The 24086-nt window shown below is 39.7% G+C and overlaps 2 protein-coding genes across 7 annotated transcripts in view; one reads left to right on the top strand and one right to left on the bottom strand.

Annotated features, from left to right (window-relative positions):
• Window positions 1-1947: 1947 nt before the first annotated feature.
• LOC309626739 (RNA polymerase-associated protein LEO1-like) lies at window positions 1948-18802 on the top strand. Of its 4 annotated transcripts, none has more exons than XM_082387884.1 (11): window positions 1948-1966; window positions 2306-2403; window positions 3033-3178; window positions 3938-4022; window positions 5113-5207; window positions 5788-5922; window positions 6424-6559; window positions 8204-8354; window positions 9263-9360; window positions 10397-10473; window positions 15971-18802. In XM_082387884.1, the coding sequence occupies exons 1-10, from the start codon at window positions 1951-1953 to the stop codon at window positions 10457-10459; spliced, it is 1023 nt and encodes a 340-aa protein (XP_082244010.1). In that variant the 5' UTR covers window positions 1948-1950; the 3' UTR covers window positions 10460-10473; window positions 15971-18802. The 4 variants fall into 4 exon arrangements, with proteins under 4 accessions (XP_082244010.1, XP_082244009.1, XP_082244012.1 ...); XM_082387883.1 differs by having other exon boundaries at window positions 15658-18802; XM_082387886.1 differs by lacking the exon at window positions 9263-9360.
• Window positions 15870-24086, bottom strand: part of TMOD3 (tropomodulin 3) — an 88494-nt gene continuing 80277 nt past the window's right edge. For 2 of the 3 annotated variants that reach the window (XM_082387878.1, XM_082387879.1), the window contains 2 exons: window positions 23896-24040; window positions 15870-18927 (listed from right to left, as the gene is read on the bottom strand). In XM_082387878.1, coding sequence (XP_082244004.1) covers window positions 18893-18927; window positions 23896-24040 — 180 coding nt within the window. In that variant the 3' untranslated portion in view covers window positions 15870-18892. Of the gene's footprint in view, window positions 18928-20846; window positions 20936-23895; window positions 24041-24086 lie in introns of all 3 variants that reach the window. The other variant, XR_014243377.1, reaches the window with a different exon arrangement.

Here is a 24086-nt window from a genome sequence, read left to right as displayed (position 1 = left end):
TGCCTGTGAGAAGCAGTCTGCCTTCCTATATCTGAGGGAAAAAAATTTTTTTTTAATTGACATATAGTTGATTTACAATATTATATTAGTTTCAGGTGTACAAAATAGTAATTCAAATATTCTTATAAATTATATTCTGTTTAAAGTTATAAAATATTGGCTATATTCCCTGTGCTATACAATATATCCTTGTGGCTTATTTATTTTATACACAGTACTTTGTACCTCTTAATCTCCTTCCTCTATTTTGTCCCTTCCCCCTTCCCTCTCACCACTGGTAAGCACTAGTTTGTTCTCTATATCTGTGAGTCTGTTTGTTTTGTTATATTCACTGGTTTGTTTTATTTTTCAGATTCCACATATAAGTGATAACATACAGTATTTGTCTTTCTCTGACATTTCACTAAGCATAATACCGTGAAGGTCCATCCATGTTGTTGCAAATGGCAGAATTTCATTCTTTTTTTATGGCTGAGTAGTATTTCATTGTACATACATACCACATCTTCTTTATCCATTCATCTGTTGATGGACAGGTTGCTTCCATATCTTGGCTATTGTAGATATTGCTGCTATGAACATTGGGGTGCACATATCTCTTTGAATTAGGGTTTTTGTTTCTTTCAGATATATACCCAGGAGTGAAATTACTGGATCATATGGTAGTTCTATTTTTAGTTTTTTGAGGAACCTCCATACTATTTTCCATAGTGGCTGCACCAATTTACATTCCCACCAACAGCATACAAGGGTTCCCTTTTCTCCATATTCTCCCCAACATTTGCTATTTGTAGACTTTTTGATGGTAGCTATTCTGACAGGTGTGAGGTGATATCTCACTGTGGTTTTGATTTGCATTTCCCTGAATGATTAGTGATGTTGAGCATCTTTTCATGGGCCTGTTGGCCATGTGTATGTCTTTGGAAAAATGTCTATTCATGTTTTCTGCCCATTTCTTAATCAAGTTGTTTGTTTTTTTAATGCTGAGTTGTATGAGCTGTTTATATATTTTGGATATTAACCCCTTATCGGTCCTATCATTTGCAAACATTTTCTCCCATTCAGTAGGTTGTGAAACTAGTCTTCTTGCTTGAAAATGCTATAATAACATCACTTGGGGCAGTCTGCATTCCCCTCAAGAATCACCCAGCTGAGTGCTGTCTGACCTACTTTTTACCAGCAGACCCATCACTAGGATCTCATCATACTCTGGCAAAGAAAGCACAAACTCTGACTGAAGAAGAAATAACTTACACACCAAAAGAATTGCAAGATTTTGCTATTAAATATGAGCAAAAGCCTGGGGAATGTGTGTGGACGTGGATTCTAAGAATGTGAGATGAAGGAAAAACACTAACTACCTTGGGCCAAATTTACTGATACGGGTGCACTTATATTGATATATTCTGGATTTGATGTGTTAGGACATATAGCTGGACATGGCTCTATACTTGATGGGTTCACCAAAAAAAACTCAGTGGTGGCCTTCATTTAATGAAGTTGAGATACCAAAGCTTCCCTGGCTTTGTGCAGAGGGAATTCAAAGACAGGGAGATAGGAGTGTCAGAGTAGACATATTTTGTGTGACCTGCATACCATCCCCCACCTTCCCTAACTACACTCCCTGAGAGCGCCAGCTTAAAAACAACAAACATTTAATATATCTCACCGTTTCTAAGGGTCAGGAGTGGTTTAGCACTGGCTCAGGGTCTCCCACAAGGCTGCAATCAAGATGTTGGCTGAGACTGTATTATTTAAAGGCTTGCCTGGCTGGGGCTGAGGGATCTGTTTCCGAGATGGTTCACTCACGTGGCTCTTGGCAGGAGGCCTCAGTTTGTCACTGCATGAGCCTCTCCACAGCAGTTTGAGTGTCTTCATATCACAGCAGCTGGCTTCCTCTAGAGCAAGTGACCCAAGGGAGAAAGAGCAAGGCAGAAAAGCCACAATGTCATGCAGAGACTTGGAAGTGAGGCTGTATTCTATTGATCACATAGACCAACCATGATACCTGTGGGAGGGGACCACACAAGGGCAAGAATACCAGAGGCAGGGATCCCTGGGATCCACCTTGAAATCTGGCTATCACAGCAGCTTGGCCTTCCACCAACTAACTTTGCTGTTTTCCTTCCCTGTAGACACTCTTGTGAGGCTTCTGAGGGCCAGGCTCAGGGAGTCAGTCTGATCATGGTTTAGTGGAGGTTTGGTTTATGAATCTTGGGAATATGTTGAAGTGATGGGCTAAGAACTGTGTGAAGAACTTCAGTGAGAGAAATTAATACTGTGCATTTTCCCCCCAACGTTGAAGATTATAGTGGGACCATGGATCTGTTTGGAGACATAGATGACATTTCTTCAGAGAGTGACGGGGACAATAAACCACCCATTTCAGGACAGCCTGTTACTGTAAGTACAGTTACAAATCTCAACTGGGCCCATTGTTCAAAGTTAAGAAAAACGTTTCAGAGGCTGATGGGTCATGTAGGGAGAGGACATGGATAATGAATAGCAGTCTGAAACATCTGACGAATGGGTGACTTTCTTAGCTATGTTGGGAATTTCTGGATATTAAAGAGAATAGAAGGAATTGCTCAGAATGAATTTGATGCCAAACTTTAGGGGCTAGACTGTGAGGATGCATAATTTGAAAACCTTTGATTTAAAAGTTGTTCTTATTTAAACCTGTGCCAAGAAGTGTGTACTATTTGACATTCTTCTCTGATTTTAATAGTTACCTAGCATTGAGGGGTTGCATAATTTCACACACCTGTTGCTAAATATCTTATGCAAACTAGATAGGTCAACATTTTTTCTGGTAATGCAGGCTAACAGGTCTTGTTTTGCATGGTGGTTTTTTTGGGGGGGTGGGGAGAGGATGAAATTTTAAGGAGAGGCCTGGAGGGGTTGCCAACTGCTTTATCTCTGAAGGGGCGTCCAAGTTTACTTCTGGTCACACCTGCATCTGCCTAGTGCAGAAGGAGAGCTAGAGCCTTTCTAATGTCAACTCAGGCTCTCACATTCTGATTCTCTCTTAGGATGGACGTGGAGTGCCTCAGGACCAGCAGGAGGAAGAGCCAATATCTGAAACCAAAATAGAAGTAGAAATTCCCAGCATCAACTCTGATTTAGGAAATGAATTGTACTTTGTTAAACTACCCAAATTTCTCAGCATAGAACCCAAGTAAGAGGACTGATTAAAGTTTTTTTTTTCCCCAAGATATTGTGTAAAAATATGTGGAATGTAAATGTTTTTCTCATTTATAATGAGTTGGCTAATCACAGAGGTGGGAGATTTCTCATGTAACTCTGAAAAAATAAATTTAGAATGTGCTGTGGTAGAAAATGATGAATTACTGGTGTGAGAAAGTTTTAATGCTAATAATTCTTCTAGCATTTTGGCACTTTCTTATAAATGAACAGACATAGCTGATGAAGGTATTTTTCACTATCATAAAGCTGAAAAATTGGAAAATGAGAGTGAGAAAGTTTGCTAGAGAAATCACAAATGTTCAATGCAAAAGCCTTTGTGAATCTAGAAACGACCACAATTTTAGACAACAAAATAGTGTTGATGAGTATTATTCACGATGGTGCACTATTGCAAGCTCTTATGCAATTAAACATGACACTTTTCTTAAAAAATATGAAAAGATAGATCATGTGTCACCTACACTTTAGAGGGCATATGTTACTGAACAAAAATATAATTTAAAAACTTTGAACTATAAGTCACATTTGGATTTTATTTCAGGTAATATGTTTTAAAATCAAATTTCAAGAAAGTACAGTAATTTGCCTACTTTTTGAAGTTTTACATGAAGTTATTTGTCTACTGTGATTTTTTTAACATATTAGTGCATGTTGTAAAGATTATTATTTTATACATTAATTATATTCAATACTAAAGATGGCTAATACTACATTAAAAAACACCTTTTAGGCCTTTTCATCCTCAGTATTATGAAGATGAATTTGAAGATGAGGAAGTGCTTGATGAAGAAGATAGAACCAGGTTAAAATTAAAGGTACCATTTCACACTTTATTCCTGTGTTTTGGTTTTTTGTTTTTTTTGAGTTTTTCCTTTTATAAAGTAAAACACAGGGGTAACAATTTGAGACCAGCTTATAAAATGATCTTTATGTTTATTGTCATAAACAATCAATAAATAACTGCTTAGAACAAGGAATTAAATATCTTTTCAGAACATTTTTAGAGGGGAAGGTATATATCCTTTTTAAAAAAATCCGTGTAGAATTGTCACTTTTTTAACCTTTCTTTTGCAGTTGTAATTTTTCGACAGAAGTAAAGATAAAAATTCTTGAAAATTGTTAGCTATTTCCTTCAGGATAAATAATAATGTAGCTAGGTATACAGAACTGCCTCCACATTTTATTGTGGATAGATCCAAGCAGCTTCCCACAATAAGAGTATCTCAGACTCTTTATGGCAATTCAGATTATGCACAGAAAATAGGCCTTGCCATTAGGTGGTTCCCCTCGAGAAGGCCTGGATGGCAAAACCCTACCATTGCTCTCACAGGGATGGCGTTGCCTTTAACCGGGTTTTGAATGAGCTTCTGCCAGAGGCCGCAGTGGTAGCCATGGCGGGATCCATTTTTATGCTACTTTTGTAATTTGGAGTTCCCCACAATAAGGATAGGGTAAAGCAAAAGTCTCAGGTTTTAATCTGTTGTTTATTACTTAATTGTATATTCTTTTTTTTTTTTTTTAATTAATACTCAGAGCTTCCCTGTCTTACTAGGCGAATGGGTCCTTTTTTAGTCCTTCTTTCTCTGGGTTCATAGCCTTCAAGTTGGGCTGCAATAGACAGAGATCTCAGTTGTAACCTCCTACCTCATATGGCCCCAAAGATTTTGCTTCCACTGCCATGAACTGGAGCTCAGAGAAGATTAAAACAAAATGTCTGGTGATTTCAACCAGTATCTCTAGGTATCTGTAGCAGGAAGGTTTCCATGTTGCCTAATCAACTATTTTGTGGTGAGCTTATTCTCTTACCATCTATGAATTCTTGGCACATGATTATAAGTCACTTGAGGAAAAAAGAACATGCAGTTAGTAACGCTGGTTTTCTAATGCCTTTGTGTTTTGAAACAGATAGAAAATACTATACGATGGAGGATACGCCGGGACAAAGAAGGAAATGAAATTAAAGAAAGCAATGCTCGGATAGTCAAGTGGTCCGATGGAAGGTGAGCATAAATGCCTGAAGAGTATGGAAATACCCAGAGGGAGGCCTGGGATGAATGAAGTTTTCTGCGTAGGACCGTATTTTGGGATCATCTTTCATTAAAGAATTAACAAGATCTAGGCCTCTGGCATTACGTGGGAAACCTGGGAGAAATAAATAAGGTTAAGATCACAGTGCAGCACTGGGATACTCTAGTCATAGACCCAAGATGTGATCAAATTCACAGTATCTACCTTATTGAGATGAAAGCCTAATCTTAGCGCCCATTTGTGATTATTGGACATTATAAATTTGTATGTTTAAAAAAATGGTTTCTATTTTACTAATGAAATGGTAGACATTGGGAAAATGATAAAAACAATTATATTTGAAGTTGAAAGGAAGATGGATTTTATGACCTTTTACTTTGAAAGGTTAGGTTAGTTGTTTCCAGTATCTTTTCTTTGTTTTTCTTATGAATTCAGTATGGGGACAGGATCCTGCAGTTCCACAGCATTTTAAGAAAAGCTAACAGGGTAGAATGGAAGCTGTAGGATTTGTTAAATATCCACACTAATAACTGAACTATTTCTTGTTTCCAGCCTGTCCCTGCATTTAGGCAATGAGGTGTTTGATGTTTACAAGGCCCCGATGCAGGGCAATCACAACCACCTGTTCATTAGGGAAGACACTGGTCTGCAGGGACAAGCCATCTTTAAGTCCAAACTCACTTTCAGGTAACTATTCATAGTGACCTACAGCTACTTGGCAGTTAAAGAGCAACAGGGCAGAGAGGTTGGCTGTGCACAAAGCCCGCCTCAGTCCTGATTGACCTGATTTTGAGGTACAGCTCACCAAGGTCCATGGTCTGGTTCCCATGCTATTTTTCACCTTTGCAACAAGTTGCTGTCCCTCAGGGAGCCAGTTCACGCTATGGAAACCAACATGAGCCCGCCATACAAACCAGAAGACCGGTTATTAACTCACATTGATTGACGCACCTGGTAAGAGGCCTGGACTGTCTGTGCTGCTCTGCTGGTCAGCGTGTCCCTTCCCTTCAGGGACGTTTACCTGGGAAGCCTGCCGATCGCGAGCATGCTCTTGGTGTGCGCATGTGCCAGAGGAAAGGGCTGCCGCAGGGGCTGGTGTGTCATTGTCCGCAGCTGTGTTTGCTGTTGGTATGATTGCCTCCAAATATTCTTTGTCAACAGTGAGACGTTTTTGTCTGTTTCCTGCAGACCTCAGGCTACAGACTATGCCACACATAGAAAGATGACCCTGCCACTTGCTAATAGATGCTCGAGGACACAGAAGATTAGAATCTTACCAATAGCTGGTCGTGATCCTGAATGCCAGCGCAGAGAGATGATTAAGGTATGTTGGCTGAAATTTATCCTGGGATTGTTTGGGGTATTAAGAACTGTGCTTTCCAGAATGTTAATTCATCATTTCTTATTGTCACAGCCGTTTTATTTCTTGTGGTTATCAGGGAGCCTGCTTAACCTTCTAAGCATATGGTTAACCACAGTAATTGTCATAGTCAATGGCTGATGGTGAGATACAGCAATCCGGACCCTCAGGTGTTCTCTCTCCAATCTATGAGATTTCAGAGGGAAACTAGTAATTTAAAAATATAACCCGGGGGCTTCCCTGGTGGCGTAGTGGTTGGGAATCTGCCTGCCAATGCAGGGGACACGGGTTCGGGCCGTGGTCTGGGAAGATCCCACATGCCGCGGAGCAAATGGGCCCGTGAGCCACAATTACTGAGCCTGCGCGTCTGGAGCCTGTGCTCCGCAACAAGAGAGGGCGCGATAGTGAGAGGCCCGCGCACCGTGATGAAGAGTGGCCCCCGCTTGCCACAACTGGAGAAAGCCCTCGCACAGAAACGAAGATCCAACACAGCCATTAATAAAAATAAAATAAAGCACACCTAGTATAGTGTAATTTAAAAAAATAAAAAATAAAAAAAATAAAATAAAAATATAACCCGGGCTTCCCTGGTGGCACAGTGGTTAAGAATCTGCCTGCCAGTGTAGGGGACACGGGTTCGATCCCTGGTCCGGGAAGATCCCACATGCCACAGAACAAGTAAACCCGTGGACCACAACTACTGAGCCTGCGCTCTAGAGCCCACAAGCCACAACTACTGAAGCCCACGCTCCTAGAGCCCATGCTGTGCAACAAGAGAAGCCACCGCAATGAGAAGCCCACACACCGCAACGAAGAATAGCCCCTGCTCGCCACAACTAGAGAAAGCCCGCGTGCAGCAACGAACACCCAATGTAGTCAAAAATAAATTAATTAAAAAAAATCTTTATATAAAAATATAACCCTTGATGTATATCATTAAACTGTGTTAGCCAGATAGGAGGTGATGTGGGAAGGTCAAGAGGACATTCCTGACTCAGTTGACACTGGCTCTGCCTAGTGAACCCCAATGTGTAGAAGCCAGGCAGATGGAAGGGAATGAAGGCTCTGCTTTGGGGCTCAGGGACCCTCCCCACCAGAACCTCCCCATCCTGCCATCAGGAGCTGTGGGGAGCTCTCTGGGTTGAGGGCCCCAGACTGGAATATCTGGGCACCACGGTAGTTTGGTGGAGCCTGGGCAAGTCAGACGTCTGTCTCAGGGGTGAAGAGAACCCGCCTCCCTCAGGCATCCACTGGGCATGAACGAGGTTCCTCAGGCTGGTCGCCACACTCTGGGCTCTGCCTGGCAGCACAGGGGACGCTGCAGCTCCCTAGGCTGTGCCGGTGCCAGTTCTGATGGGGCAATTGGTGTGAGGGAGGGAGGCTTTGCCTCTTCACCCTGTGTTGTCTTCACGCCTTCGAACTGAACAAGATGATGACCATGTGTGGTAACAGAGGTGTAAAATGGAGAGAACTGTACCCTGAGGACACAGGAACTGGCGTTGTCCTGGGCGAGGCATTTACCTGTTCTTTACAGTAAAGTAGTTTCAAGGGGGCACTAAGTGAGTTCATTTTTTTTTAAAGTTCAGTAATTTATTTGCTTCTTTACAGAAAGAAGAACGTTTGAGGGCTTCTACTCACCAGGAGACCATCCATCTGCGGGAAAAGCAGAACCAGCGGGGGCCAAGTGCCCTCTACCAGGGCCCCAGCAATGATGAGGAGGGTGAAGCCAGCAAGAGCCATGGCCGAGGGGAACGCCGAGGTGAGTCAGGAGAGGAGGTCACAGTTCATCATCTCAGGTCCATGGGAGCGATTATGCTCTGGTGGGCTCTTACTGTCTTGCTGTTATTCACTTAGGACAACAGTACAAAGGCCTTTTATTTTGTTTTCCCTAGGACCACTTTCCCACACAAAAGCTTGGCTGGGAAAATAAGGCACCCCCATAATAAAGAAAATCAGTCAAATAATTTTTGTGCTTATGGAGGAAAATGTGTAACAGGCAGTTCTCCTGCTTGTATAGGGACCCAGTGTTTAAACTTTGTAGTTTTAAAAAATGTGGGGCTTCCCTGGTGGTGCAATGGTTAAGAATCTGCCTGCCAATGTAGGGGACATGGGTTTGAGCCCTGGTCCGGAAAGATTCCACATGCTGCGGAGCAACTAAGCTCGTGAGCCACAACTACTGAGCCTGCACTCTAGAGCTTGTGAGCCACAACTACTGAGCCCGCACGCCACAACTACTGAAGCCTGTGTGCCTAGAGCCCATGCTCCACAACAAGAGAAGCCACCACAATGAGAAGCCCGTGCACCACAACGAAGAGTAGCCCCCGCTCACCACAACTAGAGGAAGCCCGCTTGCAGCTACGAAGACCCAACGCAGCCAAAAATAAAAAATATATAAAATAAATTTTTTTTTAAAATGTGTGCATGAAGCCCCTCGGGTATTTAAAAATGATCAGACAATCTCTCCGAGGGAAAAAAACCTCTCCAATCTAAGTCGTTTAAGCATGTTTGAAAGCAATACATACTTCTTCATGAAAACTTTAAAAAATTGTTGGCTCCTCAAGGGATATATGGTGGGAAGTAGCAATATTCAAGAGTAGAAAAATTCAGGAATAAATGGGTCTTCATCTTTGAAGGTCAATCCCATATCTAAAGTCCCTTTGCTTTCAGAGGAAAGGGCCAGAACCTATTCTTCAGAGCGTGATGAGGGACCAGATGAAGATAAGGCTCAAAGATCGCCGAGAGCAAAGAAACTCACCAGTGATGGGGTAAAACCAAATTTATTCAATCTGAAGGGGTTTGCCCTGTAGCCACAAGTCAACTCCTGGAATGAAGAGGAGCTCACAGCCCTGGAGCACAGACAGATGTCTACACACCTCCCTGTAACTCAGTGAGATGAATGCAGTGATAAGCCTAGACGTGGCCCAGAGGAGGGCCTGACACCTGTGCGCGTTGGGAGACTGCCCAGAGCAGGCGCTGTCTTGCTGGGTGCTGAAGGAAGAGTGTTAGGGTGGGCATGCCAGAGGACGGAGAGGCCTGTGAGAAAAGACACGTGGCTGAGACACCAGGGCTCGACCAGAGAATTAGAAGTAGCTGAGTGCAGTAGAGCAAGGGGCATCTCACCTTCATCATGGGTATGATGATAGTGGAGGGTTAGTTCCTTTCCATGTTGTTAAAATTATTTTCCTTTAATTATTTCCTTTCCCACTTATAAGAGCACAAGTGCAAAGAAAATTTAAGTCTTAATTACACCAGCAAATCACTATGTTGTTGCCATTGTGCCATATTCATTCATCCAGTGTTTTCTGAACACTTAACATGCTCCACTATGGGTTTGGAGTTACAGATCAGAGGAAACATCTCAGTGATAGAAATCGGCCTGACTGTGTAATGGAAGCACTAATTTTTCATGTGAAAAAAATACATTTAAAACTTGGAAAGCATACTGAAAAAGCATAAAACACAAGCAGTCCTTTTTAAAAAAAAATTGACAGGCTTTAAAATACTGAATTTTAGATGGAGAAAGTGAAGTACTGAGGAAACAGAGGTACATATTTCAAGTAATAATGAGCAGAATCCCCGTCAGGATAGAGTGAGGTGTCCCTGAGCCCTGACTGCTGCCCAGGGAAGCCCGGGCTCCCCTTGTCTGACCTGTAGAGACAGTGTTTGTGGACAAGGTCGCCACTGGTGGGTAGGGTTCTAACATGAAGGGCTAGCTCCCGCATGAGCTCAGAACTACTTAAGACAAAATTTCCAGAAACGTTCAGTATTAAATTTTACACCTTCTCTCTCATATCTGTTCAGGAGGTGAACCCTCCAGAAAGAGGAAAGCAGGCGGCGAAGAAGAAGAGGATGACTGAAGCATGAAACGCGTGCTTGCTGTAAGTATGGTTTTCAACCGTTTGTTTTAAAACAATGATGAAATGACTTGTTTTGATTGAAGGGAGGAATTGAGTTGCTTTTGCATAATCCTAGTTGTGGTTTAAAAATGTTCAGAAGTGAGTCTGTGACTTTAGAAAATACATTCTTCCCAAATGAGAAGTTTATTTTGGTAACTGTTTGCTCCGGATCTTGGGTTTCCTTGTCCGAGCAGGTACAGCACAGGAGGGTTCGCTGGAGACTCGGTGCTTTGCCAAGTGCTGCATGGGCCTTACCAGTTCTAATCCTCAGAACAACTCAAAGGGCAGCCGCTGTTATTCTCATTTTACAGACGTGGAAGCTGAGTTAGAACTTAAGACCTCTGTCCAAAGCTTTTTAAGTTAAAAACAAAAACAAAAACATTTTTGAGACAAGGGTTAGGAACTTATGTGCACAGCAGTCACTCTGCTGAGCAGATACATTAGTGACCTTATGGAGAAAGACACCCAAAATACCGGAGAGAAATGGTCACCAAAAGGTTTAGAGAAAAAAGAGCAGTGCGAAACAAAACACTAGATTTGACTTCTAGCTTTGTGACTAGTGCAGTAGCTGGAACATAACAGGTGCATAAAAAGTATTTATTGAATGACCAAACCAATGATATTATCTTGGGGAAGTTATTCAACTTCTCTGAAGTTAGTTTGCTCAACTTGGTGGGGTTTGGACTTGACCATGTAAATTCTTCATGATTTAATGTTTATATTCCTCTACCTCTGAGAGTTGAATACTAATTAGATACGTTTTTTTAGAAGTCTTTTGTTAAATAGAAATGGTCAAAGAAAAGGAAAATGGCCCATCATCTTACCACGCAGAAAACCTGGATATACATTATATTTCCCTCCCTTTTATATTTTTAAAGTATAATTTCATAGTTGTGTAGTAAACACAGACATAATTAGCACCCGCTCCAGAAAGGCCATTTAGAGACTCATCCAGAACGCTGAGAGGTACTAGCACAGTTCAGTCATAAAGTCGGCTATTCTTTTTTTTTTTTTAAATTTTATTGAAGTAAAGTTGATATACAATGTTGTGTTAATTTCTTCTGTACAGCAAAGTGACTCACTTATACATATGTATATATATATACTTTTTCACATTCTTTTCCATTATGGTTTGTCACAGGATATTGAATATAATTCCCTGTGCTACACAGTAGGATCTTGTTTTTTATCCATCCTATATATAATAGTTTGCCTCTGCTAATCCCAAACTCCCATTCCTTCCCTCTCCTATCCCTCCAAACCCCTTGGCAACCTCAAGTCTGTTGAGCGGCAAATGGCATTATTTCATTCTTCCTGATGGCTGAGTAATACTCCATTGTATATCTTCTTTATCCATTCATTCATTTAGGTTTTTCCATGTCTTGGCTATTGTGAATAGCGCTGCTATGAACATAGGGGTGCATGTATCTTTTCGAATTAGTTTCATCTGGGTATATGCCCAGGAGTGAGATTGCTGGATCATACATCAACTCTATTTTTAGTTTTTTGAGGAAACTCCAAACTGTTTTCCATAGTGGCTGCACCAATTTACATTCCCACCAATAGTGTAGGAGGGTTCCCTTTTCTCCACACCCTTTCCAGCATTTGTTGTTTGTAGACTTTTTAATGATGGCCATTCTGACTGGTGTAATGTGGTACCTCACTGTAGTTTGGATTTGCATTTCTCTAATAATTAGTGATGTTGAGCATCTTTTCATGTGCCTCTTGGCCATCTGTATGTCTTCTTTGGAGAAATGTCTATTTAGGTCTTCTGCCCACTTTCCGATTGGGTTGTGTTTTTTTTTGTTGTTGTTGTTGAGTTGTATGAGCTGTTTGTATATTTTGGAAATTAAGCCCTTGTTGGTCACATCATTTGCAAACATTTTCTCCCAGCCCATAGTCTTTTTGTTTTGTTTATGGTTTCCTTTTCTGTGCAAAAGCTTTAAGTTTGATTAGGTCCCATTTGTCTATTTTTGTTTTTAATTTCTGTTGCCCTGGGAGCCTGACCTAAGAAAACATTGGTATGATTTATGTCAGAGAATGTTTTGCCTGTGATCTCTTCTATGAGTTTTATGGTGTCATATCTCATGTTTAAGTCTTTAAGCCATTTTGAGTTTATTTTTGTGCATGGTGTGAGGGTGTGTTTTAACTTCATTGATTTACATGCAGCTGTCCAACTTTCCCAGAACCACTTGTTGAAGAGACCATCTTTTTCCCATTTTATATTCTTGCCTATTTTGTCAAAGACTAATTGACCATAGGTGTGTAGGTTTTTTTCTGGGCTCTCTATTCTGTTCCACTGATATGTATGTCTGTTTTTGTGCCAGTACCACACTGTTTTGATTACTGTAGCTTTGTAGTATTGTCTGAAGCCTGGGAGGGTTATGCCTCCTGCTTTGTTCTTTCCCCTCAGGACTGCTTTGGCAATTATGGGTCTTTTATGGTTTCATATAAATTTCAGGATTATTTGTTCTAGTTCTGTGAAAAATGTCATGGGTAATTTGAAAGGGATCACATTAAATCTGTAGATTAGGTCAGCTGTTCTTTATAGGGGCTGGCCTTGAGGCTCTGCTAATTCAGCAACAGGACTGGGGCAGGGCAGTTGGGCTGAGCCTAGAGGCCCTCAACCCTCGTAGACATGGTGGAAAGCTTAATATTTGAAGGCCAAAAGATATTTGGGGATTTTGGACCCTCCCATTGTTTGGTGCTTGGAGCAGGGTGCCACTGGGCTGAGCGTGAGGGCACTGTCTCCCCACAGCCACAGCTCCTGGCACCACGTCCACTCAGACCCACGGGAGCTGGAGTTACCTGACAACCCAAGCACCCGAGCCTCCAACAGGCATCAGGGCTTCCCGTATGTGAACATAAGCCAGACAGCCATCCTCGGAAGGCCAGCCAACACTAAAGATTCAAGGGGAATTTCGTTACTCCTTAAGTTTCAAAATTCAGTTATTTGATGTTTATCCCTAAAAGTTTCCTCAAACCCATTACACGTTGCGCTGATTTTCTCTTTTGGTTGGTGGATATAGGTGACTGATGAGAGATGTCTTTGTCTTACTGCAAAAATAATCTCTAGTTTAATAGCTGGATTGGCTCCCATCAGGCCCAGAACGCACTGTATCATAGGTCCCTGTTTCTTATTTGTCAACTCAGTTTTTTTTTAAAAAACTCAATTTGATTTTATGGACAGACCAGACGGAGTACTGATGGTATGAGATTGAACCATATGAACTTACTATTTTTATGGGTATAAATGGTCACGTATTGACAGTTTTATATGGTTTAACTTAATAGGGTAGGAAAGAATAACTCAGGGAAATTAATAAACTTGTTCTTAAGAGGTGTGTAAGGAATGAACTTTAGAATTAGAACATAGGCACTAAATGGATTTTCCAAAAAGTCCAAGTCTACAGTATATTTGATAAACTTTAGTGAAATTATTTATTCCAATATGAAGTGGTAAATTCTAAATGCCTATGGTCCATATTTTTCAAAAGAACCTTCACTGTGCTATTATGAGCCAATAATAATAATATGAATATTTTGTAATATTTAAGTATCAGTATTATAAAATTCAGTTTTTATATTTATAAAAATTGAAAAAGTAAAGCATTTATAGCATTTTGGTATTTTAGAGTTAAAAAATGTATTTAAATGCCCAATTTCATGTGACAAAGAATGATGCACTGTTATAAAGGTAATTTTCAAGCTTTTAAACATGACTAAAACCAAATATAATTCATCCAAAAGACTGAAAAAAAATGTGGGCATTTATTCAAAATTACAGAGGTTTTTATGCTACGTGTGTGTGTAAATGCACATGTATGCATGTAATTTTTTTTCACAATTTTTTTACAATTCTTAAGCAGACAAATCTAAAAAGTTTAAACAACTGAATCAAAGACTTTTTTTCTTTTGTGAGTTAAGGTAAAATTTAAACTCCTAAAAATTGCTATACATAGCCACCAAGAAGCACCCAGAATTTGTTCTTAAACCTTACTATATGAGTGGACTACAATATCTGACAGAAAAATTTTAGGCCTATTAATTGCTTTGCAGCACTTAAAACATACTGATAGTCTGTAGAAAAGGGAGTTAAGCCTCACATATGCAGACTCCAAGGGAGTTTATCTTAAAAGTGTACGAACTTGAACAACGCTAACAAAACATGGCTGGTGGTGTTTCACGGTGTTACAATCTATTCTTATCTAGCCACTAGAGCAGATGTCCTAAGTAAAAGTCTTTATATGTCAATGAAGGCTGTCTAAAATACTTGGTAATGGTTTACAAGATTGGCTCCTCTGAATGATCAGACTGCAGGTTAGAGTTCAGCATTAACAAACTGTTATAAATGTTTTATTATAAAAAAATTTCCAATTTTTTCAGTTTTTATAGGGAAAGACTTATGGAACTAAATTATAATGCAGAAAAATCAATATGACATAAGAAAGAATGACCACATTAAAATGACATAATATAAAAATCTTTGCTTATTGTAAATACAATTTTCTCAATTTAAAAATTTGTGAAGAATTCCTTTGACTGAGAAGTAGCTAGAAACATTAATGTTCAGTGGGAGCTGATGGAAAAGATGGTTCTATAGATGTTTAGACTGAAGAAGTCACGCCCCTTGATAGGAGGTGCTCTGACACATCCAATTTGTTTGGTTCTTGTGGGTGCCATGTCTTTAGTTAATACTGTTCGAAAATGGAGTGGTCCTGAGCTCATTATGCTAAATGAAATAAGTCAGAGAGAAAGACAAATAAATACTGTATGATCTCACGTATCAGAATCTAAAAAAACTAAATTCATAGGTACAGCAAGCAGAGTGGTGGTTGCCAGAGGTGGGGCATGGGGAGTGGGTGAAATGTGTGAAGGTGGTCAAATGGTACAAACTTCCAGTTATAAGAAAAAGTCCTACGACTGTAATGTACAGCATAGTTATGACAGTTAATAATACTGTATTACATATTTGAAAGTTGCTAAGAGAATAGATCTTAAAAGTTCTCCTCACAAGGAAAAGCATTTTTTAAAACTACATGAGGTGATAGATGTTAACCAAACTTATTGTGGTAATCATTTTGCAGTATGTGCATATATCGAATCATTATGTTGTACACCTTAAACTAATACAATGTTATATGTCAATTATCTCAATAAAACTAGAAAAACAATTTTTTAAGTGAAGTGGCATTTGAAATGAAGAGCAAAACTGGACATTACCGAACTTACAGAGAACGGAAATTGCTATGGATTCTAGAAAAACAATGATCCTTGTATCTGCTGGGAGGTAACAGTGATTCCTGATTTTATAAGGAAAAAGTGAGGCAGTCCTGGGACCACAGAGGGAAAATTTAAAGATTTTATGAAACCTCATGAATTATTTAATCTTATTTTAATGGTAGCAAGGGTTAAATATAATGTACAATAGAACATGACTAACATTTTATCAAAACATTTTTTCTTTTATAAGTTTCAGTATACCATGGACTCCCCTTTTTAAATGAAAAAATATCAGATGCTGTCAACGGAAAAACAATATACAAAGCTCTATACATGTAACTTTTCACAGAGGACAACTACTGCACAAAGCAAGTATGTGGATTATTTCATTCAAATAACGAGAATCTGCAATTTAACAATCAAGATATAATTCTCCTTAAAATCTCCAACAATCTGCTAATTTTTTAAACACAAAATGTTTATTTGGTCTTTTAAACAACAGGCACCGCACCCTTAGAAAATGTATTTCACCTATGAATTAGACTTCTACTAGGCTTTAGCTACAAGTATACAGCACCAAAATCCATTTTAATAATATCAATATTATTAATATTGATTTTTTAATACATACAATTTCATGTAGACAAACTGGAAAAATTAGAACTTCCAATATGAATATAAAATTTTATAAAATGGGAAATTAAAAGCTTTTTAAAAAACAGCAATTTAAAAATGCAAAGAATAGTCTTTGCTTAGATAACCAGATAAGTTTATATTGGTTACACTACAAAAACTTAAAGTCTTAGAAAATCTTTGGTTTAAAAATCAAGAGTATATTTCACAACTCCAATCTGTTATAAAAAATTTTAGAGAAATACAGAAATACTGAAAGTTACTAAAAGGGTAAGAGGTGCCAGATTCTTAAAGATCAAAGTAAACATCAGTTTTCTCCCTTGTAATTACAATTCTTGAAAGATTTTCTGCATTTAATCAGATGAATGTTCACCCTTATCTATTAAGAAATCTTTTCTTCAATTATATAATGAACTATTGTAGCTCAGAACTGGAATGGTACAAGGAAAACACTCAACTTCTTCATACTTTGATAAATAATAAGTGGAAAAGATATTGCCCCAAGCATAACACACAATTTTAGGTGGGGCCTACCTACCTATATTTAAAAACAAACTTTGGGGAGGAAAGGGTAACATACCTAGCAATTTACTGACTGACTTACAGGGCAAGACAAGCAAGGAAGCCTTGCTAAAAGTGTACTGGTAGCTCTGTACAGCTGCTCCATGCTGACTCCCCACCCTGCTGGAGCTGTGCAGTCTCTGAAACCAAGTGCATTTCCAAAGTCATTTATGAAAGGAAAGAGGGAGAGAGCGAGCGAGAGTGAGCTTGACTTGCTAACTTGGGAAAACCTCCAGCACCCTATAACTGAAAGGGAATAGCAGTACAGTGCAAAGTCACTCTTTGGCCCCTTTCAAACAATGGATAGTGATTCCAAAAAAACACACACTCAATCCTCATGAGGAAAGCTTTTGCCTGTTAAGAAGGCTTATTACTGTAGCATGCAAGGAGCTGCCTAGCTCATTAGATAAACTGTCCAACCCAAGACAAAGGAGCAGACAGGAGCAGACATTTTATAATTCAATTTCAAGAAGTTTAAAAAAATTAACAATAGACCTCTCCCCTATTCTGGAAGGAGATTCCTCCTTTAGAAAAATCTCCCTGTAAGTGATACACCCAGGCCTGAATTGTCGAGGCCAGGACTGCTCAGACTCCTTTGCCCCTGTCGTCTGCAGCTGTATCGCCTCTGCCATCTCCTGCTCCGGGGCTGCCCTGAAATAAGACATGAATGCAGGCCCAAATTGTCTATCATACTATTGGATCTGGAGTAGTCTTCCCACCACAGGACCACCGTTTAACTGTTCACCTTAATACTTTGAATGATAGGAAGACAACGTGTGTTATGAGAAATTGCTTTTATACAACGTAGACCAAAAAGTACAAGATGAAAGGAAACAGATAATGAAAGTTAGATTTATCAAGAACAGCCATTTTCCTTATTGGTTGGGAAAATCTGTAGTGAGTGGTGATTATATACCATTCAGACAATTCTGTGTTGCATATAGGAACGTCTCACTATCCTGTGCAGCTCCTTAATTTATACCCAGGCCAGTTTCTAATTTACCGTCAGTAAGCGTCAATTTAAAGGACTGTTTTGCATGCTCCTCTGACTTAAGCTCCACCATTTATTAACTTTGATTTCATGTGTTTGTTTAACAACAGCTTTCTTTTTTCTTTTACCCTAAATAACTGAGAGTTGGCTGTATGCCTTTTACAGGGAAGAAAAAATAAGCTTTCCTACTCAGATGCTTTGTTTTTAACTATGAGCTTTCACAAAAATTTAACAATGCCCACATTATTACAATGAAAAACGGTAACGAATTTAGACCTAACTATACTTTTAAACGAAGTGTGTAACCTGGTCAAGCTGATGACTTTGTTGAAAAAAAACTGTAGGTGTTGCTGAGACACCTTGGACAGGCGCAGTGCCGTGGAGTGCACAGGGGACGACTGCTTCCTCTCCTAGAGATCTGCTTTGACTCCAAAACAGATGACCAGGTTTTGAGTCATCTGTTTTAAAATGCTGGCATTTCGCTTTCTTGATAGAAGCAAAAAGCATACTCTTGCCAAGTTCATGTGTTATGAAACTTGGAAAAGCTTCCTTGCCATGGAATAAGGAAAGCTTTGAAGTTCCTTGTACCTAAGAGGTGCAACAACAATTCTGACATCAGCAGTGTCCCTTTTTGACTTAAAAAAAGATTGGTCCTTAGAATGTTCATATTATTCCACATAAATGACTTCCTAAACTTTTTTATAATTGTATTTTTTTAACCCAAGACTCATCATAAACCATTTAATTAAGCTAAATTAAAATTGATTTTAGCAGAAAGTAGAAATAATACTTTAGAATACAAAATATCACCTACTAGTGATTTACAATTTGAAACTGGTAACAACTTAAACTAGGTAAAAGATACATGTAGTTAAAAAAAAAAAAAGAATTTCCAGTCTTTTCCCTTCTCCCGAGGAAAATTTTACATCTGATATCACAACACGGGCCCTTGGCAAACTTTCGAAGTCTTCCAAAGATTATATGTTGGCAGACTTACTGGTGGTCTCCTTCAACTCGTCTCTTGCGAACTATGAGAAAAATGTTAGAAATCCCTGTTAGTTTGTACAATGTTAATTTGCTTGTGACAAGTTTCTGTGTGATCCAGTTAGAGTTGTACAAAAATGAATTGTCCATTTGCAGTTCAGATGGCCATTAAAATAAAAAACTCACATCCTTCACCATGGTTACTTACTTACCTGTTAAGAACTGAGGGGCTAAGCTCAGCTGCGCTTACACAGCAGTAACATTAGAAATCTACAACAGAATGGTCAGCAGTCACCTTCAAGTCACTGTGCCTGTCTCATTTTTGTATTAAAATTTATACCTCCATTAAAAAATGATTAATAACTTACTGTATTAAATTTTGAAATGACATTCAGGCAGCTGGGATTAGAAAGTATTAAACGTAACTATTTGCATGCTCTTCTGATTATTTCCTCAGTTTGTGCAAGAACATATACCAAAAATAGTATTATCAGTTTCAAAGGTAAGTGACTTGCCGCTACTGCTCTCCAAATTTTCCTTCACTTACCTCCTACAAAATGAGCCAGTTCAGGGCTCTGAGAAGACAACAAATGCAAAGTAATGAAGATCTTAGACCCTGGTAATGTGGTGATGTCACACCTGGCTACCATAAACTTGGGCAGCCACAGTGGTTGGTCAACTAGTCCAGTTAATGGAGTAAACAAAGGTGCACATCTGAGGACCCCCAGCCTCCTCCCGGGCTGCTGACCCTGAGCCACTTGGCTGTGCTCACTAGCAGCAGGGCAAAGTCTTCAGCGTCAGGGTCTTGCTACCTTCACTCTCACCTGTCAGCTACCAGAGAATATCTGCTGAGAGCCACCAGGTCAGGGCTCCTCAGCATTGTGGCAACTCCTATCCAGAGAGGACAACGAGCACAGGTTCTGGAGTCAGCAAGAGTGGGAATCTGTTCGTTTTTTTGGTTTGCTCTTTGGCAAGCAAGGTAACCTCTCTGAGCCCCAAGTCATCCTCTGTAACAGGGGATAATGAGACCTGTACCTCACGGCTGTGCGAGTAAAGTCTGCTTAGTGTCGTGTTAATATAGGAAACATTCAGTGAAGGGTACTCAGCCTCGCCACCCACCACAGTGGGGTCACGGGATGGTCCTGAGGTCAGCCATCTTTTCGGGATGAGGAAAGTCAATTTAGCTTTCATAAAGTTAGAGGATTTGCATGTATACATAATTGGTTTTGATACTCTAACCAGTAAGTAAGTTCCTCTGTTTAAGTTACACTGTTGGTCTATTAATTTCTATACTCTCTTCTATGGAAGCAAGTAGGAAGACACCTGTCTTTGTTCAGCCTGAATTGGCTGTTTTAACAGAGGAATGAAAAGCTAACAGGTGCACTGGCCTCCTGGTCAGGCTACGAATTCTGCTCTCATGCTGTTCTGACTGCTGGCTTCTGCTCACTGACCTTACAGAGATGAGACTGGACAGTCAAGTGATGCACATAAAAGCTTGTCCAGAAAATAAAAACCAGGAGGACTGAAGTGTCAGGTCCCCATGAACATTTTTATACTTATTTAACTAGGTGCACCCCAACTCTAATTTCAGTCCATGTTAATGAACAAGTTTCACATATTTACTGAAATATTAGGGGAAGAAATCAAATGGAGAATTAAGTCCTCAAATACAAACTTAATTCATGTATATGGATCTCTGAAGAACATGGATATATCTGAAAGGAAAAGCACATAATTCTTTAGGGTAGAACATTTCCAAGAAAATTTTGAATTGCAGTAGTGTTTGGATGTTATTGGCAGACCATTTCAGATGTTAAAAAGCATGTTATTTAAAAAATGCACATTATAAACAAGATCAATAGGACAGATGGAACAAACAAAAAAAGTATAGAAAATTAATTATGTAGTTAGCTAGTGCAAAGATAGTAACGTGAGACAAAGTTCAATCGAATATTGCACGTACACCATATAACCTCTTTGCTGTTATAGCCGTGATACTCCTTAGCTGAAGAGATGGCGAGTAGGTAGGATTATTTCAATGTAAAGTTGAGACTAAGAAAACAATGAGAGAGGGAAAGACAGTATCAAAATCAGAACACTAAAGCTCTGATGTAGCCCCGTTTGCAAGGTGAAGAAAAATTATATGCCCCAGAGATGCTGTACAAGTTTCAAGTCTTGTGCTCCAATATCTCTGTCCAGTTACCGCATACTAGAATGCAAGTAAGAAGACGGTCTTTAGGCTTGCCACCTTGATCTACAGGCAGAGATCAAAGTGCAGGGCTAAAAAACAAATCCAGCTGAGGGTGGATGGAGGGCCGGCTGCCATTGCCGTGACACAGCACAGCAGAGGGAGGCGGGCAAAGAGCACTTCCGACCCCTCTTCCTCACTTGGTGCCCACTTGTTACCTCAGCAATTCTTCAGTTCATCCTGTGGATGAAGGACTAATACATTCAGCCCTATTAACAATTCTTTGGCAATTTCTTTCCAAAGTCCACTCCACTAATATAAGTTCTCGATACTTCATGATTAGTCAATTGCCAATAAATCCTAACTAATCTCATTTCTTCTCTATCTCTAGAAGAGTAATAAGAATAGTGTTTTTGAAGTATCATTTTAATCATGCACTCAGTGGCCTATAATGGCTCTCAAATGCCTCCACATAAAGTCCAAAGGAATCTTAAGTTCCTTACCGCGTAATTTTAGTGCCTTCTATCAGCATTCCCTCTGAATCCGCTGAAATAATGTTTTTTTTATTCTGTTAGCTTCAAATAGCAAGTGCTTGTTGAAAGTTTATTCTGGATCCTGCATCCTGTTATGAGAGTCAGTTCTCAAAATCTGCAGGCTGTCTTCAGCATATAAATAACTTGCTTACTCCCAAATCTGAGCTTTTATTCATGCAATTCCTCACTCCAGGAATGTCCTTGTTCTCATTTCATGCCTAAGACCCATGTCTGCAGATCTGGTTTGGATCAGACTGAGCAGCATGGGGAGGGCGGGCAGCTTGTCTAGAGAGCTACCAGCACAAAGCTGTATGCCGTTTCTCACCTCTGCTTCATGTCAGAGCGCACCTTCTTCAACACGGCCTCCTCGTCCTCTATTACACAGGCCTGTGCAAACTGCTCGGTGTTGACATAAAGCAGCCTAGGGAACTGTTTTCATCTGCTCCCCTCATCTTCCATCTGCCAAAATCTTCCTTGTTCTAACATCAGGCCCTCTTTTCTTAGAAAGATCTGGGCAAAGCACCTGCCATAACAGGCTCGCAGAAGAGCACAAGTGCTGAGGCCTTGAAAGGCTGGCGTCCCTTTCACATACAGGGATGTACACGTACAGACTCTCACTGTGCTGCTCCTGCAGGACAGCTGCTGGCACCACCTCCTCTGGGAGGGACACAGGTGACAGAGAGGGCTAGGGCTACAAATATGTTGGTGGGATCCTGGGAAAGCTAAGGTGGTTTCTGAGGAAAGGAAGAATGGCGACACTTCTGGCTTAAGTTTATATATAGCTGCTTAGTTACCAGAAAATTTCAACTTTAAGCAGGATTCAAATTCTACCACTTTCTTTTTTTACTTAATAAATAAAGTACCTACTATTGTCACACATGGTTTTAAAGAAAGTTGTGAATTCAACAGATACACATGGCCCCTGACCTCCAAAAGCTTACAGTCTTTGAAAATAGACTATTACAATGAAGTATAACCTAGTAAGTAAAAAACTAACAACTTTTTAGAGCCAATAATGTATACGTTCTTAAGGTTCTCTATTTATGAAGTTCAGTTAGACTTGAGAAACACTGCTCTAAAAAGCAAAATTAAATTCCTGAAGGAAAAAAAAATAGAAGCCAACGAAGGAAGCAACACTAAAATATTTAGCAACACTAAAATATTAGCTCTAAAAAGCAAAATTAAATTCCTGAAGGAAAAAAAATAGAAGCCAACGAAGGAAGCAACACTAAAATATTAGCATGACCTTGCAAACTACATCTAAAATCAACAATACACCAAAACACACCAAATTTCTCTTTTAAAAAGAGGCTAAAATCTTCCATGGGAAACTACAGTCATCAAAGGACAGAAAGGGTTTGAACTAATACTTTTCACAGTGATCTGGATTAAAGGGATGAGGCTGTAGTTCTGCTCCAGAAATCTTTAAAAAACTGCAAACTCAAATATGGCCGAAGCCTAAAAGAACTGCATCACGGTGAAATGTGACTCTCTTTAAGAAGTATTATTTTAATTCTTGTCTAAATGCATTTTTTTTAATATTTCAATGACAAACACCAAACTTAAAACTCAGGTTAAAACTATAATTACTTTAGGGACTTCCCTGGTGGCGCAGTGCTTGGGACTCCACACTCCCAGTGCAGGGGGCCCGGGTTCGATCACTGGTCCGGGAAGTGTATCCCACATGCACGCTGCAGCTAGGAGTTCGCAGGCCACAACCAAGGAACCAGCCAGCTGCAGCTGGGGAGCCCTCCTGCCTCAACTAAGGAGCCCTCGTGCTGCAACTGGGAGCTGGGAGGCCGGCGAGCCGCAGCTAAGGAGCCCTCGTGCTGCAACTGAGACCCGAAGCAACCAAATGGATAATAAATAAATTCTTTAAAAAAACTATAATTATTTTATATTTTACCATATAAAACTGAATTTCTATCTAGGCCTTTGATCAAAAGGGCAAAACTTTCCTGTAACATTGAAATCTTTGTTTTACTAGCTCCAAGAGGTGACTTGTAATTGAGAACAAAATATTTTTTAGGGAAGCATTTTTTATAATGTTTGTTGTAGAAAACTATTTCACTAAAAGCTGTGAAATAGGTTGTCACCCACTAACCTATAATCACTACAACCTCATTTAAACTGAACTATAATTCAGGGAGTATTATAAAAGACTGTGTGGACTTTAGAAACAAAGGCCAAATAATCTTCCTGTGTAAAAATATATTTAAAAAAAAGTCCCTCCAATACATTAGCTTAATGATACAATTCAGAAATTCAATTTCACACCGAATATGTCTTACCTAAGTCATTATTTTTTGTTATAGCATTAGCTGCCCTGGTTCGGGGTCCCTGCTGCGTAAACTGATACCCAAATTTAAGGATATTGGTATTTTCCTCAAGCATCTTGGCCATTTCCAATTCTACAGCCGTCCCCAACTGCTGCCTCTGGAATAATTGAGAATAAAGAATAGTATTAATGAGCTAGATCAAA

This window comes from Balaenoptera borealis, assembly GCF_965194805.1.
Source record: "Balaenoptera borealis genome assembly, chromosome: 3".
Taxonomy (NCBI): Eukaryota; Metazoa; Chordata; class Mammalia; order Artiodactyla; family Balaenopteridae; genus Balaenoptera; species Balaenoptera borealis.
Note: the sequence above shows the minus strand (reverse complement) of the source record. Positions and strands in the feature narration are given on the sequence as shown.

Bases quoted from the DNA above. Each gene is read 5' to 3' on its own strand.
- LOC309626739 (XM_082387884.1), top strand. The intron at 6,560-8,203 runs GTATGTTGGCTG...GCTTCTTTACAG, and splicing joins AGCGCAGAGAGATGATTAAG to AAAGAAGAACGTTTGAGGGC. The intron at 8,355-9,262 runs GTGAGTCAGGAG...CTTTGCTTTCAG, and splicing joins TGGCCGAGGGGAACGCCGAG to AGGAAAGGGCCAGAACCTAT.